Consider the following 17,501-nt stretch of genomic DNA (forward strand, 5'->3'; position numbering starts at 1 on the left):
TTTTATGGAAACAGATATTGCCTGGAATTTTTTGTCCCATAGAGGAAGTGTGCATTTGGATGGCCTGGATCTTTCAAAAGATGTATCATCAGGGTCAGCGAAATTTGTGCAGCTGAGATCTTCCTCTCATGGTTTCAAGTTTGAATGAGATTTTTAGCATCTTGTTTTTTTCTGAGTAATCAATCTTAAGAAAATATTAAAAAATTGTGTGGTTGTCATTCCATATAGTCCCCCCAATTTTTACATGAAAATTGGCTTAGTGTTTTTTTAATGAGAGATCTACAGCCCGGACAAGGGAATATGATCTTCATTTGTTGTGTCCTGAAATAATAATGTCTTGTAATGCACCAAAAATTTCTTGGGGTTGACCCATCTAGATAATGATATCAGGTAATTGCTGAACAGGGTATCAGAAATGGGAAATCTGATAACTGCCTTTATTGATCCTAGATAATCTCGATTTGAGGGGTTCTAATTTGTCGATTGTAATTGAGATTATTCAATAAAATATATTTAACTGTACTTAAGAAAATTTAGTTAGTGATGAGTGTGGATCGTCTCCACAAGGAACAATGATTAAGGAATTAATTTCTTATGATAGCGATGATCAATGCGAAAAGAGATGAAGACGAGAGTAGAGAATGTGAGCTAGTGATATCGAGTAAAAAGATGTAAGTCATATATTAATTTAACTTAAAGAAAAGAGTAAGTGAACGTGAAGGATACGATGATTGTCGATGGTAGTACTTGAATGTAGAATAGTATGATGGAGAGGATAGAGAGACGAGAGAAGAGTATATAAAGAAGTAACATGTGAGTGAAGAACACTAATTAAGCTAACTATGATGTTGGGAAAAGAAACAACGTAAGGCGAAGACACTTACCTTAGATCCTTATGTTCCGCCAGGATCACGGTGATTTATGAGTGTTGGTAAGCTCCCCCTCTTCTCCAATGATTCTCCCCACACACCCAAACACCAAGAACACGATGGATCTCAAAACTTAGTATCTTTCAATCATCCCACACGCAGTACAAATCAATTTCAAGATGATTTCACAATGGAAAGAGGAGGGGAAGATGAAGCAATGCTGAAAACTTCAGGTCAATCGGAGTTGTAGATCAAAAGTTATGGCCGTTTGAAGTTGAGCCAATCCTATCCCTTGATTTTTTCCTCTCTCCTCATCATTCACTTCCTCGTTTTCCATTTTTGGTTAAATTGTTGCGTCGCTTCAAGGTTTCTGCATCTCCTCGCCTTCCGCGCTTGACTTCTCATCTTCCATGCCACGTGTACCTGACAAAAAGACAAAAAATAAAGAAAGGGACAAAGTAATAAAAAATGAGAAAGAACCTTCTTTCTTGAGGCTGACGTGGCAGTGCGTCAGCACGCCACGTCTCCTTTCTTCTTCTTCTTCATCTTTTTTCTTTTGTTTTAAACGAGTGGCCACGAGCGCTCCACGTCACCCTGCGCCAAGCAATGATTGTGCAATAATCCTTCACGTATCACAAAGCGTTGATTGCTTGGTTAATGATTGGCTAATGCCAATCATTAACTTAGCTAATGATTAGCTGGTGCCAATCATCATCGGGTGCTTTGATTCATTGCTGTTGGACAAATCGAATGGAGACACGTGGCAGCGCAGATAAAAAGGCTAAAAAATACTTTGAAAATTCATATTAAATAAAATAAAATCCCCAAAAATATGTATGAATATATATATATATATTATATTTGACTTAGAAAATTCATATCTTTCCAAATTTAAAGTCAAAAAATTCCAGAAAAATCATATTCTGCCTCAAAAATTATATTATTTTAGAATCTATTGTTAGAAAATTCCCAAAAAATACACAAAATGTAGAAAATTCAGGAATTCATTCTAAAAATAGCTTAAACTATTTTAAGCTTGATAACATCCAAATATGAGTGATCTAATGCAAATAGACATGTAAATGCGATGAAATTAACATACTAAATATGCATGTTATCAATCCTCAGAGATCAGATGATGATATCAGATATCTGTTGCTACAACATTGATCTGATATTGCTATCCATCCTAATATTGGTATTCTCCTTTATGACAAGAGAGCTATTATAAGTGAATGTGAGTGCTTCGAGGTAACAATTGTTCTCTGAGGTGAATGATATCATCATGTACAAGAAAGCACAACTACCCCTCATGTGCATTGGATTGCTGGTCATGACAAAGGTTTGTCTCCAAGAGGGACAATAGGCAGTGTTACAATGCCATTGGCAAGGACTTAGACAACAGAAATGGGTTCGCTAAATCATCCCTATGTGCCAAGATTTAAATCAATTATTCAAGCTGAATAAAAAGTTTTAAAAAAACCATTATTTTCCTAGTTGATCTATGTGTTAAGGGGAAAAATCATCCAGAGGATCTTGAATAGGCATTTGCTGACAAGGTTAAGTTCTACCGCGAGATAGGGATTTGTTTCAATGATAGAACTAACATGATATGTCGTGATAACATATATAGTTTTTCATGATGCAATCCCTTGAGTGCCTATGCGAACATCTTATTAACATTAATTTGTGAATATTTTCAATGGTTTTCCATTTATGAGTCTTAAATGAAAGTTATTATTAAATTATATTCATCATTAAATGACATTAAATGATCAAACTATGTATGGCCTGTAAACCAACCATAACTTTCATGTGTCTTTCATTACTTATCAGTAAAAATATATTTATCATTTTTCATTGATACACTTATAGGAAAACCCAATAATATTGATAAATCAGAATTTGTGTTAAATAAGTCTTTTAAGGCTCTGATTTATGCAAAAATATTTATAAATTTCCCTTACTTAGAATAGGGTAGGGGTTGAATGAACGAGGAGAGTAAGTAATGGAGAGTAAATTAAAGTTAAAAAATATTTTAAGTAATTAAAAAATATTTTAAAGTGATTCTATGTCAATTTATGCATTTGACCTCATTTTTAATCATTGAATCATGCACGTATATCATCCACAAAATACATCCTTGTAATCTGAGAAAGTTTGTATCATGATATGCATAATTCCCTTGTTAAAAACTCAAATAATGCCACATGTATGTGCTAAGATTCAAAAAAATATTGATCATCATTTATAATATAAAAACTTTCATGTGCCCACGTATATACACTTTCTCAAATTACAAATTTTCATTAAAATGCAAATTAAATCATGTTATTTTTAACTGGTCCTCATTCTCTTTTCAAATGAAAAAGGGAACAAAGTGTCAGCTTTATTAGTAATTATGGCATCATGATTTTGATTCCATAATGAAAATTTTGGAATATTTGAATTGTGAATCATTCTCTGCATCCATGATTGATTGTGGCCACAATTAGCCACAATATAAATTCACAAGAGTTTTACATGTGGAGGCACATGAATAAACCTGATAAATCTAGAAAATTGTGTCAAATCATTATATAAAATATATATGCAATTATAAAAATATGTTTGTATTATATTCAGACTTACAAAGTTGATATTTTTTACAAATTTATGTCTAACATATATAATTTTTCTTTTTAACCATGAAATTTTTGTTTTGAAAAAACCCAAAATTCATAAAAATCATAAGATCATTTTATAAATTGAATTAGCCATTTTAAGCTTGATAAAATTCATATATAGATATCTTATTTCAAATATGTAAAATTGATGATTTTAATCTAAATATTAGTCTATTATCAACCTCTATACCCTTACACTTATTCTGCATCTCATTGTGATATTTATTAATACAATATATTTGTTATGACGCATGTGTGATGCTTATGATGTACCTTGTGAACAACTTTAGTGAATACACTAATTATTATGCAACCCTTTTATAGTGATCACTTGTTTTTAAATATATTCTAAAAGATTCCCATTCAAAGGGTACTTGATACAACACGACGGTCGGAATTGACAATTCGTGTTACGTCCAGAGGATACACACTAAATGTGATGTTAATGTCGTGAGATAATGTTTATGATTTGAGAAAATAACAACGAGAAGTATGTCAGTCTTCGGTTGATCCGAGACATAATCGGTAGGATCACATCGGACAGGTTATGATACGGACAGGCTCCCAATGATCCGGTTGTTCGGATTGAGGCCAATGGTGTAGTGGACGTTCATCATCTATGAGCGTCCACACTATCACTGAGAGTGACACTAGTCCAACACCGCCAAGAAGATTTACTTAACACGCGAATGATGGTGAAGTCTAACACAGTTAAGTTCACTCGGGGCAAAAGAACAATCGGTGATCGGCACTGAAAGAGATAATAATACTACAAAAATATGGGAAGAAATGGACCTGTAGATTATGCTCCCGAAGCTTGTGGTAGGAATCCGTTGTCGTAGAGGAGAATTGGCAAGCGTTGAAGAAAATTGTTCAATCGATCACAAGCAACCTGTGGATCCGAGGGGGTCGAATATTCCAGGTGGGTTGCGGTCATCTCGGCGGTCGAGTTAAATCTGGAGGGGAAGATCCAAGGATAGGCGTTGGCGGAGTTATTGATCACTCAACCGCGTTGTCTATGGACCGAGAGTACATCGCAAGATCGCCTGTGTCTAAGCCAGGCTACAGTCCTGGCATCTGGTTTGCGGTTCCGGTCAACGGGATCGTGACCAGAAGAAACAACAGGCGGTAGAAGGTGATTTCGGTCTCTCCATGGACTTATGATGAAGAACAGATCTATGCAACCTGTCGCAAAGTCACGATTGCAGAAAACACGTTGACAACATGGAAAGTCCATACCTCGTGCAGGAAGAACCCTGCATGCGTTGGGGCGACCAAACGTCACAGAACGAGAAATGAAATCGAGCACAGAGGTTACGTATCAGGTGGAGAGTGGCCAATGTGGTTCAGAATGACATTATCCGTGTCGAAGGTTGCCAGTTGTGCAGGAGCAGATCGTGAGTAACACAATAGATGACCACGCGGGCGATTAAATCCATCAACTACGCCTGCTGGCAGTGTAGTCGCACCAACATATCAGTAACAATATTGAAAAGAAAACGATGGAAAAATCAGCGGTTCGATGTTGCTATTCTGATCCGTGGCGTGGGTTCTTTGACTAGGATTTGTTGACACTCGAGCGGGAATGGAGGACTGGCGAGAGCAAAGATCCGCTTGGTCTTCCCACGTCGATATGACCTAGAATGATGACGAGAAAAGTCTACACGGATGGGGCAAACACGAATGAAATCTAAGATGAAGAGGGGAAGGGCCCCACGAAGGAATAACACGAACTGTCATCTTATTTTCTGCGACAAAACATAAGAGTAACTACCAACTCGAAAATCAGATCTGGAAATTTCACAATAGAACAAGCCTGCCTCTTCCCATGCCCAACCCTCCCCCTTCTTATAGAGAGGGAGTGGCAGTTGTGGGTGCCCCAATTGGGTTCCCTTTTAAGGGGAAAGCCTATTGGGCTTCCCCTTAAAAGGGCTCTTTAGGGGAAGAAGAAGTCCAACATGGATTTCCTTCCCCTAAAGATGGCACTAATCATAACTAAAATAAAAACGCATGCGGGAGGCCGGTACTCATGTTGGAGGGGCCTCCTGACAATCTAAAGACGACGAAGCGACACGAAGCGACAAATGACACGAAGTGAGACGATGAGGCCGCTTCTCAAACCTGATAGTGGAACTGTAGATTCTTCACGTCGGCTCGGGCTCCGTGACGTGGCTGGTGACTGGTCGGGGCTCAATCGACGGGATGGTCCTCCATCAATACTCTGGAAGGTGATAACATGCATTTTTAGTGCCTTATATTATTATATTTATGAGGCTTTATGCATTAAATTACTCATATTTGCATGTTATCAAGCTTAAAATGATTAAATCTATTTTTAGAACAAATTTCTGAATTTTCTATATTTTAGGATTTTTCTAATAGTATATTCTAAAAGAATATAATTTTTTGAGAAAGAATATGATTTTTCTGGAAGTTTTGGATATTAAATTTGGAAAGATATGATTTTTCTGATTCAAAAAATATATTTATACGTATTTTTTGGGCTTTTATTTGATTTAATATGAAATTTTTTAAGTATTTTGTTTTTTTTATGGCATAGTGTGACGTGGCGTGCGGATGCGCCGCCACATCAGCATTGAGAAAGAGATTTTTTCTTTGTTTTTTGTCCTTTTGACATGTACATGTGGCACGGAATATGAAAAGTCACGGAATACGAAAAGCCATGGAATATGAAAAGCCACGGAATACGAAAAGCCACAGAATACCAAGTGCTTTGACTTCTTAACAGGCACAAACTGATGACATTGATGAGGAGTGAGAAGAAATTAAAGGCTAGGATTGCTTCAACTTCCAACGGCCATAACTTTTCATCTTCCCCTCCTCTTTCTATCCATACCCTCTAATCTATAAATAGAGGCCTGGATCATTGTAAAAACCTTCTTGAACTTGCTTCCCACTTTTGTGGGCTGATTGAAAGAGAGTGAGTTTTGAGATCCATCAAGAGTGTTCTTGGTGTCTTGGGTGTGTGGGAAGAGACAAAAGAGAAGAGGGGGAGCTTACCGGCACTCGCAAATCACCGTGATCCTGGCGGAACGTAAGGATCTAAGGTAAGTGTGCCAGGATCTAAGGTAAGTGTCTTCGCCTTACGTTGTTTCTCTCCCAACATCATCGTTATCATAGTTATAGTTTTTTTTTTATCAACGTTTCATTTATCACTTCACTTACTTGCGTCCCCACTCTCTCATCTCTCCATCCTTGCCATCGTACCATTCCATATCCAACCACTATCCTCGTTCATACCATAGTTCATTATCGTGTCCGTCACAATCACTTACTCTTTTATTTAAGTTAAATTAACATATAAATTAAGTACTTCTTAATCGATATCACTCGCTCATATCCTTGAATTGTGTTTTTTTTCGATCGCTCATTGATCATCACTAGTTTAAGAAAGTAATTCCTTAATCATCGTTCCCTGTGGAGACGATCCGTACTCATCACTAACTACGTATTTTCAAGTACGGTCAAATATATTTTATTGAATAATCTCAATCACCAACGACGAATTTTAACCCTAAAATTGAGATTATCAGAAGGACATCCACATATTTAGAAAATAAATATCTAGACCTGCTCTGATGGCACGGCATAGTCCGAGACCGCAGGACCCCTATGCACCGCTGCGCACCGTTCATCCACCCTGACTCGGCGGAGTCGAGTCCTTCCAACCCCGGGAGGATTGATGGCGTGGCTCAGTCTAAGACCGCAGGACCATCACTCAAGGAGTCGGCATCGTCATCGACCCCGCCACCGATTCGCGTCTAGCCCGCACGACAAGCCAAAGCGACGACGCGTGCACCAGGATTCAAATATCCCGGGTAACGACGCGCCATCTTCGATCCCATTTACCGCTTTCGTTTTCCGCATTTATGTTTTCTTTTGTAATTTTCTGTTCTTCGTACCTGTGTTGTAGTGAGGGGAAGTTCCCGTATGAGGATATCTTCCCCTCCCGTTAATGGGCCCAAGCCCCTATAGTCCTTCCCATTCTCTTTTGTAGTTTCAAAGGGCACATCCACCTCTCTCCTATAAAGGGAATGGGTGGGCGCCCTCAACACTTTACTCTTGATTTTTGTTGAAAAAAGAATATAACGTCAGAATCAAAGAGTCCCTCGCTGAGGAAAGGAGGAGGAAGGAAGGAGGAGGAAGGAGGAAGAGGAAGGAGGAAGAGAAGGAAGGAGAGAGGAGAAGAAAGGAGTCACCCGCCGCCGCCAGCGCCGCTGCTCATCGCCGCGAGTGCCGCCGCCGCTGATGCTCTGCCGACTCTCGCCGCCATCTCAACAGCTCCGCCACACCAGTCTATGCCCGCCGCCGCCCGCGCAATCGCGCGCCACCGCCGACCGCGCGCCCGTGCACATCGCCGCAAGCACGCCTGCGCAACCCTCGCGCGGCCGCCAGTGCGCCGCACCGCTGACCGCGTTCCCGTGCGCCGACACCGCACGCCCCATGCGACGCCACCCGCGTGCGCCTCCGGCGCACGCCCGTGCGCGTCGCCGTCCACGCGCCCCCTGCGCGCCTCCACTCCGCATCGCCACACGCCACCGCACCGCCTGAGCCACCCGCGCCGTGCATCTACACCCGTGCTGCTGACCGGTGCCACCGCGACAGTCACCATTCGAGTCTCCTCTCTGCCGGTCACACCCACCCGTCTGCTGACGCCGCCCTCCGTTACCATCCTCCCGTGGTTTTGCCAAAATAGCTGTCGCCGGATGCGACGAAGGTACCCCTCCCATCTGCCCTTTTGTCTCTTATCTTTTTCAGTATACTTTCGAATTGCCTCCACCGCGCTCGGGTTAGACGTATTACTCGAGAGGGACAGATTGAGAAAACGACGAAGAATTACTCGAGAGTCTTACCTGTTTAGTACGAGTCAGGTTCGCTTGTCGCGTGTGAGCATTTTAGCGGGATAATCCCGTTCGGCCGCATAGTCGTCCTCGAGCCCTCGGACGAGGTTCGAGAAGCCTGGACTATCCTTCCCTAGGCGACCCCGTTGAACCCCGGGAACAGCACGCCCCGCGAGTCGGCACTTGCACGTACCACATATAGACTTTTTCGCATTCCGTCATATTTCATATCTGTTTATCATCATTATCAGACGACACTCTCCGTCGTTGTCCGATAGAGTTCCTTTATCGATACCGAGTCGCTACCCTCGGTGACGACCGGACGACGCCTTGATGACGTCCAGCATCATGCTCATATGGTGAGTATGAATTGTTTTGTAGTCGTGGTGTAAAGATACTAAGGAAAATAGTGGATACTCTCTCGAGAAAAACTTCATCAAATTGATCTGTATATATCCTAGAAAGGTGTTATACATAACTACCACTCAGCTTGATTCATCTCACGGTTAAGGAAGTAGTATTTACACCTAAGACACCAAAGACCAAACACACAATGTGTATAGACTATTATGTTCTAAATATGACCTAGAAGTCTCAAACCATGAGATTCTTGGTAGTGTTTGCTCAAACGTAAAGTTCCACAAAGACAATTGTGTGGTCATTGATAACATGTAAATTATGGGGTTAATCAGGTCAAAGTTACACTTGTTCACGCATAAAATGAATATAAATATATTTTTCAACCTTTAAATGATTAAAATGATTTTTAGATTGATATTCTTATTTTTTTGGATTTAATCAGATTTTTAAATGATTTTTCTGTCATCGTATCCTTAAACTTGCTTCCTACTCATGTGGGCTGATTGAAAGATAGTGAGTTTTTGAAATTCATCAAGTGTGTTCTTGGTGCCCCAATTGCATGGGAAAAAGCATCAGAGAATAGGGGGAGCTTACCTGCACTCCGTCGTGGTCCTAGAAGAATGTAAGGATCTAAGGTAAGCATCTTAACTAACATTGTTCTTTTTCAACATCACCTGTCGCTTAATTTGTTTCCATTATCATGTATTACTAACTTCACATCCTTATCTTATTGGTAACTTACTCGTCAACTATAAGATTTGTCATCACTTGAATTTGTATTTAGCAGATATCTCTTCTTGTCTCAATAGTGACTATATTAAAATTATAAAATCCTTAATCACCACTTCTTGTGGAGACAATTTGTACTCATCACTAGATAAGATTACTAAGTGAGTAAAATTTTATAATTTTATTGAATAATCTCAAAAATACGAACAATGAGTTAAAAACATAAAATTGAGACTTTCAATTGGCATCATTTTTGGAAAACAATAGCCACTAAAAATCTTATTTCTTTATTTAGTATTTTTCTCACAACTACTAATCTTGTTTAGAGAACTGCAATTAGATCCTTGAATCCAAGAGAGATACAAAGAGAAGGTATAATTTTTGTCTCAAGCACTCTTCCATTTTTACAATTTCTAGAATAGATCTCATCATGAATGATAGACAATCACCTACGCAAAATGAAAATGAAAGTGAAGGAGATAGAGGGGGGCTTTGAATACTTTGTTATAAACAAAATTTTAGGTTGTAGATGATGAATATTATATGAATATTTTGCCCCTCTAGGATATGAGCCACTCACTAAAATTAATGTTCCAGTAGATGAGGGTTTGAATTTCAAAATTGATCATGATATGATTCAATCTATCCCTAACTTTCATGGTTTGTCTCAAGCACAACATATAAACATTTGGAAGAATTTACTTTGACATGCCAAACATTTGACTTCCGTAATGTTACAAATTTGAGGTTATAAAGATGCAATTATTTCTTTTCAATCTTAGAGATAAACCTAGAAGTTGGTTTACATCTCTATCTATGAACTATGATTCATGGAAGGAAATGCATTCTTAAAAACATATTTGGTATGTCAAAAAAAAATCATATCGACAAGCAATAAAAGAATCATGTCAAGGGCCTGATGAATCCCTAGGTGAAGCATGGGAAAACTTAAAGGATTTAACCCAAAAATGTATGCGCCAAGGGATAGAAAAATGATACACAAAGCCAATGGAGGTACATTTATGCATAAATATTTGGATGAGGCACTTGATATTTTAGAAACATTCACAAAAAAAAATGCTTATCATGCTGCTCTTATTCGTAATGGGAGAAATGCAAATTCAAAGCGAGGTAGGATGATTGATGTAAGCACAATCGAGCTTGATGTATGAATCGAACAACTAGTAAAAGTTGTTTCTGATTTAACTACATGCATCAATAGTTTTAAAATCATCTGATTCTTTTTATCTTCCTCAGATCGATATTTTACTTTGCCACCATTGCTCTAGCGCTGATCATGTATAAGTATATTGTCCATTACACGAACAAGTTATGGCTATCGATAGGTCCAAGATGAATAGACCTATAGCTCAAAATTCTTGGAATCCTAGAGACAGAGGACACCCTAGGAATAACATGCCAAGAAATGCACATCAAAATCCCTCTCATTTTAAGCAAGAACAAAGAAACTTTTTACCGAGGGGCAATCAAGATAACTTTCATCAAACTACTAACCTTTCATATGACTATAGGAATGTGCAGGAGAAACACGATAAAATAGAGCAAATAAAAGTTATCAAATGATTGAAATGCTTAAAAAATTCAAGAAGGGTATGGACTGTATGAGAAAAGAAAACAATTCCTGGGAATACCTCAAACAAAAAGTTAAAATGGACGAGAATGGATTCCCTATATAGAGAACATGTAAACTCCCAACTCAACCTTTAGTCCTTGGAATTTACATTTGATTGAAAGTCATAGTTCATATCTAAATTATCATGAAACCATGAATGCAATTTCTAAATTGAGAAATGGAAAAATGTTGTGTGATATTTCTGAAGTTCAAAGAGAAGAAATGGAAGTACCTCACAAAAACATAAATGATCCTACCAAGAGAGAGCCTAATATGAAGGATTACGTTTCACCTATTCCTTGCCTCGATGCTTTAAAAATTCTAAAGTTAAACCACATCCTCATGGTGAAGTTTTCTAGAGATTTTTAAGCAAGTAACTATCAATATTCCATTGACTGAAGCAATATGACATGTTCCCTCCTATGTTGAATTTTTGAAAAATCTGTCCACACCTTGTCGAAAACACAAAACAATTGAATTATCTGAAAATGCTATTTCTCAAACTATTCTAGAAAAATGTAGGGATCCAGGGGCGCCCTTGATCGTGAGATAGGAGGAATAATATTTTCAAAATCATTACTTGATTCAGGAGCTAGTCTCAAAATTTTTCCCAAAGCCTTATATGATAAATTCAAATTTGGGGAATTATGACCACTTTTTAGAATCACAGTTATCCGAAGGTCTATTAGGCAACCCTATGGATTATTAGAAGATGTTGTCGTTAAAACATAACAGTTTTATTTCCCAGTTGATTTCATTATTGCTGATATGAAATGTGAAAAATGATCTTAGAAATGCTCCTATGATTTTAAGTAGACCCTTCTTGGCCACTGCTAGGGCAAACACATATCGGGAAAAGGGAATAGTAGAACTTAAAGTTGGAAAAGAGAGAGTAGAAATTAACATATCTAAGTTGATGAAATATTCAGAAAATATTTTTGTGCCACATGAATTATCCCTCTGATTACCCCTATAAATTCTCTCTTCAAGTTATGAAGTTCTCAACCAAGCAGGATCTTGCATGTGATAGAGAGAAATTAAGAAATGACATGGACATATAATGATTGTATTTATGATTTCGAAATATAATATCATATTCATCTCTATTGGGCTCATTATGGGCATGCTCTAAGAGTGTCCAGTCAACAAGACAAGGCTCTCCAAGATCCTGGTTGTTCAACTTAGTTGGTGCAAGTGTTTTGAAGTGCTCATCCTTTGTTGATCGTTTCATTTGCAGAAAGCAACACATGATCCTGGTAAAATGTTAAGAACTTGGCATTGGAGGCTCAAGACACATTCATAAATATTTAAAGAAATTATATCTGCATTTTCTCCATCATTTACATATATTTTCTACATTATTTCTTCATTTTCACCATATTATCTCTCAATCCTCCCATTTATATCAGTTTATCTCTCTATAGCCTGCCATTTTTTCTCTCTGAACTCGTAATACATATGTAGTTTTATCTCTATAAAATTTCAGAAAAAATATTTTGTACCTTCAAATTGTACTTGTACCATCAATTGTCGCTGATATGTCGTTAATGGTGAACAACCACAAGCTGTGAACTACATCCCACCTTGCATTATTATCTCCCATATCTTCATAGTCCTAACCACATTATGATCACCAACCTAGCCGTCAAAGTCTAAGCCATTTTTTTTGGATTTTTGGCTAAGTCCTGGCCAAGTCGGGTAGATAAGTCATGCATCTTCCCCAATCCAGACACCCAATACCAACTGTCCACATCTCCTCTCCCTTCCCCTCTCCCCCCCAAAAACCCCCAAACCACCAAAAAGGTAACACCAAAAATTAGAAAATACCTAAAAATATTACTTATCACATCTCGTTGTTTCCACTTAGAAATTAATTCAAGTAAATTATAAAATCTACAAAATCCTAAAATATTTAGAAGCATATAGAGTTTTACCTGTAAAATCATTGCTTTCATTTCCAAGCTCATAAAAATTCTGAAATTGAATTTCTGCCTACATTAGTATAGATCCTTACCTTATATTAATATGTAGAATTTAATTTAAAAATTACTATGTTTGCTTAAATTAAATTAAAACGACCACATAAAACACCTAAATTAATGCTTGTATTTTGAAACACCTAAAATATTTAGTAGCAAAAAATGGGCTTTTGGGTCTTACAATATCTAGTCCAGTTTCTACATCTCAAGCTCAGCTCAGCATGAAGGATTAGACTGGGGTAGTTAACATTAATCTCGCAAAAATCATGACCCAACATTCTCGTCAAATACAGTCAGATCACATTTCAGACACAAACTGTTATTCCGCAACATCGATGAACTCCTCTTAGGAAAAAAAAAACCCCCGAAGTAAATCATCGCACCTACAATCCAATCAATTGGAGGAAAATCAATAGATTCTTTTTCAAGAGTGATTCATCCTTCTTGTAAGTATTCCCTAACTATAGAGTCCATCTCACCCATAGTTTGTAATCTTGCTCTGACCCATTATTCACCAGCCCAGGCCCATTACGACCATCACTTCTATGTTTCCTTGAAACAGGACAGACGTCCTTTCTCCACCATGCTTCTCTCAACCTCTCATCCCCCTCTAAAAATGGCGCCCTCTACCCCTCTCTCTCTCTCTAAAACTCTCTTTCCTCACCTTCTTCCTCTACCCTGCACACCCCTCTCTCCCACACCCATCTCCGTTCTTCTTCTAGTCTTTCCTTTCCCTCTTCCTCAACCCTGCAAACCCATCTCTTCCATTGTCTCATTCTTCTCTCTAAAACTCTCTTTCGTCACCTTCTTCCCCTACCCTGCACATCTGTCTCTCCAACAATCATCTCCGTTCTTCCTCTAGTCTTCCCTTTTCCTCTTCCCCAACCCCGCATACCCATCTCTTCCATCGTCTCATATCTCTCTCTAGAACTCTCTTTCCTTTCCCTCTTCCTCAACCCTGCAAACCCATCTCTCCCATCCTCTCATCTCTCTCTCTAGAATTCTCTTTCCTTTCCCTCTTCCCCAACCCTGCAAACCCATCTCTTCCATCGTCTCATCTCTCTCTCTAGAACTCTCTTTCCTCACCTTCGTCCTCTACCCAGGTACATCCCTCTCTCCCACAGCCATCTCCGTTCTTTCCCTTCCCTCTTCCATTGTCTCATCTCTCTCTCTAGAAAGGGCAAGATGAACGACCTGTTCTCGGCGGGGTCGTTCAAGAAGTACACGGACCTGAAGAGGCAGGTGCAGATGGAGGAGATGGAGGCGGGGACGGCGGACCCGGGGCTGGAGACCTTCTTCGGGGAGGTGGAGAAAGTGAAGGACGATCTGGGGGCGATGGCAGATCTCCGCCGTCGGCTCCAGGATGCGAGCGAGGAGAGCCGCACGATCCACGACGCGAAGGCGGCCAAGGGGCTACGAGCTCGAATGGATGGCATGGTGGGGGACGTGCTGCGCCAGGCGAAGCAGGTGAAGGCCCAGCTCGAGTCGCTCGACCGCGCCAACGCCGCGAGCCGCGCCCGGCCGGGGTGCGGGCCGGGCTCGTCCGCGGACCGCACCCGCACCTCCGTCGTCGCCGGCCTCGGCTCCAGGCTCAAGACCCTCATGGACGAGTTCCAGGTACGAAGTCTAAAAGAAAGAGAGAGAGAGAGAGGGGGGGAACTGTGCTAGAGAGAGAGATATGAGACAAGGGAAGAGATGGGTATGCATGCAGGGTTGAGGAAGTGGGAGAGATGGGGAAAGAGGCATAGAGAGAGACAGAGAAAGACAGGGAGACATGGAGAGAGAGGCATAGAGAGATAAATATAAAGACAGAGAGAGAGAGACAAAGAGAGAGACAGGGAAAGAGAGGCATAGAGAGAGACAGACAGAGAGAGAGGGAGAGAAAGAAGGATAGACAGGGATAGATAGGCAGAGAGAGAGAGGGAGAGAGACAGGAAAGAGAGGCATAGAGAGAGACAGAGAAAGACAGAGAGAGAGAGAGAGGGAGAGAGAAAAAGACACAGGGATAGAGAGGCATAGAGAGAGAGGGAGAGAGAGAAAGGGAGACAGGGATAGAGAGGCATAGATAGAGAAGGAGAGAGAGAAAGAGAGACAGGGATAGAGAGGCATGAAGAGAGAGGGAGAGAGAGAAAGAGAGACAGGGAGAGAGAGGCATGAAGAGAGAGGAAGAGAGAGAAAGAGAGAGGGAGAGAGAGAGAGAGACGGGGAAAGAGAGGCATAGAGAGACAAAGAGAGAAAGAGACGCATAGAGAGACAGCGAGACCCAAAGGGATGAAGAGAGGCATAGAGAGACAAAGCCAGAGAAAGAGAGACATATAGATGCAGAGACAGAGAAGGAGAGGCGTAGAGGGACAGAGAGAGATGAGAGCGAGAGAAAGAGACAGGCAGAAAAAGTTAGACTTAGAGAGATAGATTCAGAGAGACATAGCGATAGAAAGAGAGGAGAGAAATAGACTTAGACAGATGAGATAGAGAGAGATGATTGATGAGATGAGAGACTTAGAGACATAGAGATAGAGAGAGAAAAGAAATAGAGGCACAGAAAGAGAGACAGATACAGAGAATGAAAGGTAGACGTAGAGAGAGAGATGAGAGAAATGAGAGAGAAAGAGAAACATAGAGAGACAGATACAGAAAATGAAATACAGACATAGAGAGACAGATACAGAGATACATAGAGAGAAAGAGAGCGGCAGAAAAGAGAGACTTAGAGAGACACAGAGGCAGGGAGAGAGATATGAGAGCGAGAGAAAGAGAGACATAGAGAGATGGATACAGAGAGAGATGAAAGAGATGAGAGAGAAAGAGAGACATAAAGAGACAGATTAAGAGAAAGAAAGAGAGACAAAGAGAGATAGATACAGAGAGACATAGAGAGAAAGAAAGAGACAGAGGCAGAGAAAAAGAGAGAGATACAGAGAGAGAGAGACGTAGACAGAGATGGAGACAGAAAAGAGAGACGGACACAGAGAAAGAGAGACATAGAGAGAGAGACAAACACAGAGAAAGAGAGACATAGAGAGAGAGAGAAACATGCACAGAGAAAGAGGGAAATAGACACAGACATAGAGAGAGAGAGAGAGCATGCACCATCTTATTCTTTTCTCACGCTATCTCAGGCGCTGAGGGCGAAGATAGCGGGGGAGTACGCGGACGCGGTGCGCCTGCGCTACTTCACCGTCACCGGCGAGAACGCCGACGACGAGACGATCGACCGGCTGATCGCCAGCGGCGAGAGCGAGACGCTGGTGCAGCGCGCCATTCAAGAGCAAGGCCGCGGACAGGTGATGGCGGTCATCGCCGATATTCACGACCGGCACGAGTCGGTTCAGGACATCGAGAGAAGCCTCATGGACTTGCACCAGGTCTTCCTCGACATGGCCGCGCTCGTCGAAGCTCAAGGCCACCAGCTCAACGACATCGAGAGCCACGTCTCCCACGCCAGCTCCTTCGTCCGCCGCGGCACCGGCCAGCTTGAGACCGCCAAGGAGTACCAGAAGAGCTCCCGGAAGTGGGCTTGCCTCGCCGTCCTGCTCGGCGCCGTCGTCATTATCGTCCTTGTTCTGCCCATCCTCAACACCATCTCCAACTTGAGCAGATAGGCGGAGGGGGGCCAGTGCTCTTGTTTTGTTATTCCCTTTTGTTCCGACTTGTTTTGGGAGTGAAATCATTATTCTTTTTTTCTTGAAGAGAAGTGCGACTGTAGAGTGTGTTGTGAATGTTGATTGGTATGTTACAGTGCAAGCGTTATAAATGTTGTTTGGTATGTTACAGTGAATTTACAAATCATGTAGTAATTGGATCTTTATGCTAAAAGTATACATTTTATTAGGATTTTTCATATTTTACGGGACAGATACCAACCGGTATCTGTCCGTTATCCAGTATCTGACAACCAATATCTGACATCCGGGAAAAAATGGGATGGTGTCGGATATTGAATTTCTTGATCATTATTCTTGATTTTGGTGTGAACTTCTATATCACTTGGTTTGAGCCATGTACAAGCCCTTACTAGGATTGAGAGGAGAAATTGAGAGACTTACCTAGCTACTCCAAGTGCATATTAAGTAAAAGAACTTATAAAAAAGGTTAAATTCCTAGGAGATTAAATTTCCCATTTTATTATCCAATAGAGTAGTTATTTCTGAATTATCAAGCCTACAGAACCAATCAAAAAAATCAAAATTTTATTCTTAATCTCTCTAATTGAATTCTTTGATCCTTTCAATTGGATCAAATAATTCAATTTCGAGCCCCATATTTCTTCTATTCCTCTCATCTCTCGTACCTCCCTTTCTCAATTCCTCATTTAATTAGGGTGATTTGATCTTCGTTGAAGATCAAATTAACTTTAATTAGAGTCAAATTGTTCAAGTAGATCATCAATTGAATTAACTTAC

General features: G+C 40.3%; 1 protein-coding gene across 1 annotated transcript; it reads left to right on the forward strand.

The window, feature by feature from the left end:
• Positions 1 to 13,839: 13,839 nt before the first annotated feature.
• Positions 13,840 to 16,779, forward strand: LOC144701461 (syntaxin-124-like). The gene is made up of 2 exons (XM_078573267.1): positions 13,840 to 14,715; positions 16,218 to 16,779. Exons 1-2 carry the CDS (start codon positions 14,284 to 14,286, stop codon positions 16,698 to 16,700), a joined length of 915 nt encoding a protein of 304 aa, XP_078429393.1. The 5' UTR covers positions 13,840 to 14,283; the 3' UTR covers positions 16,701 to 16,779.
• The last annotated feature ends 722 nt before the right edge of the window (positions 16,780 to 17,501 follow it).

The sequence above is a fragment of the Wolffia australiana genome, chromosome 3, assembly GCF_029677425.1.
Source record: "Wolffia australiana isolate 7733 chromosome 3, ASM2967742v1".
NCBI classification, from domain to species: domain Eukaryota; kingdom Viridiplantae; phylum Streptophyta; class Magnoliopsida; order Alismatales; family Araceae; genus Wolffia; species Wolffia australiana.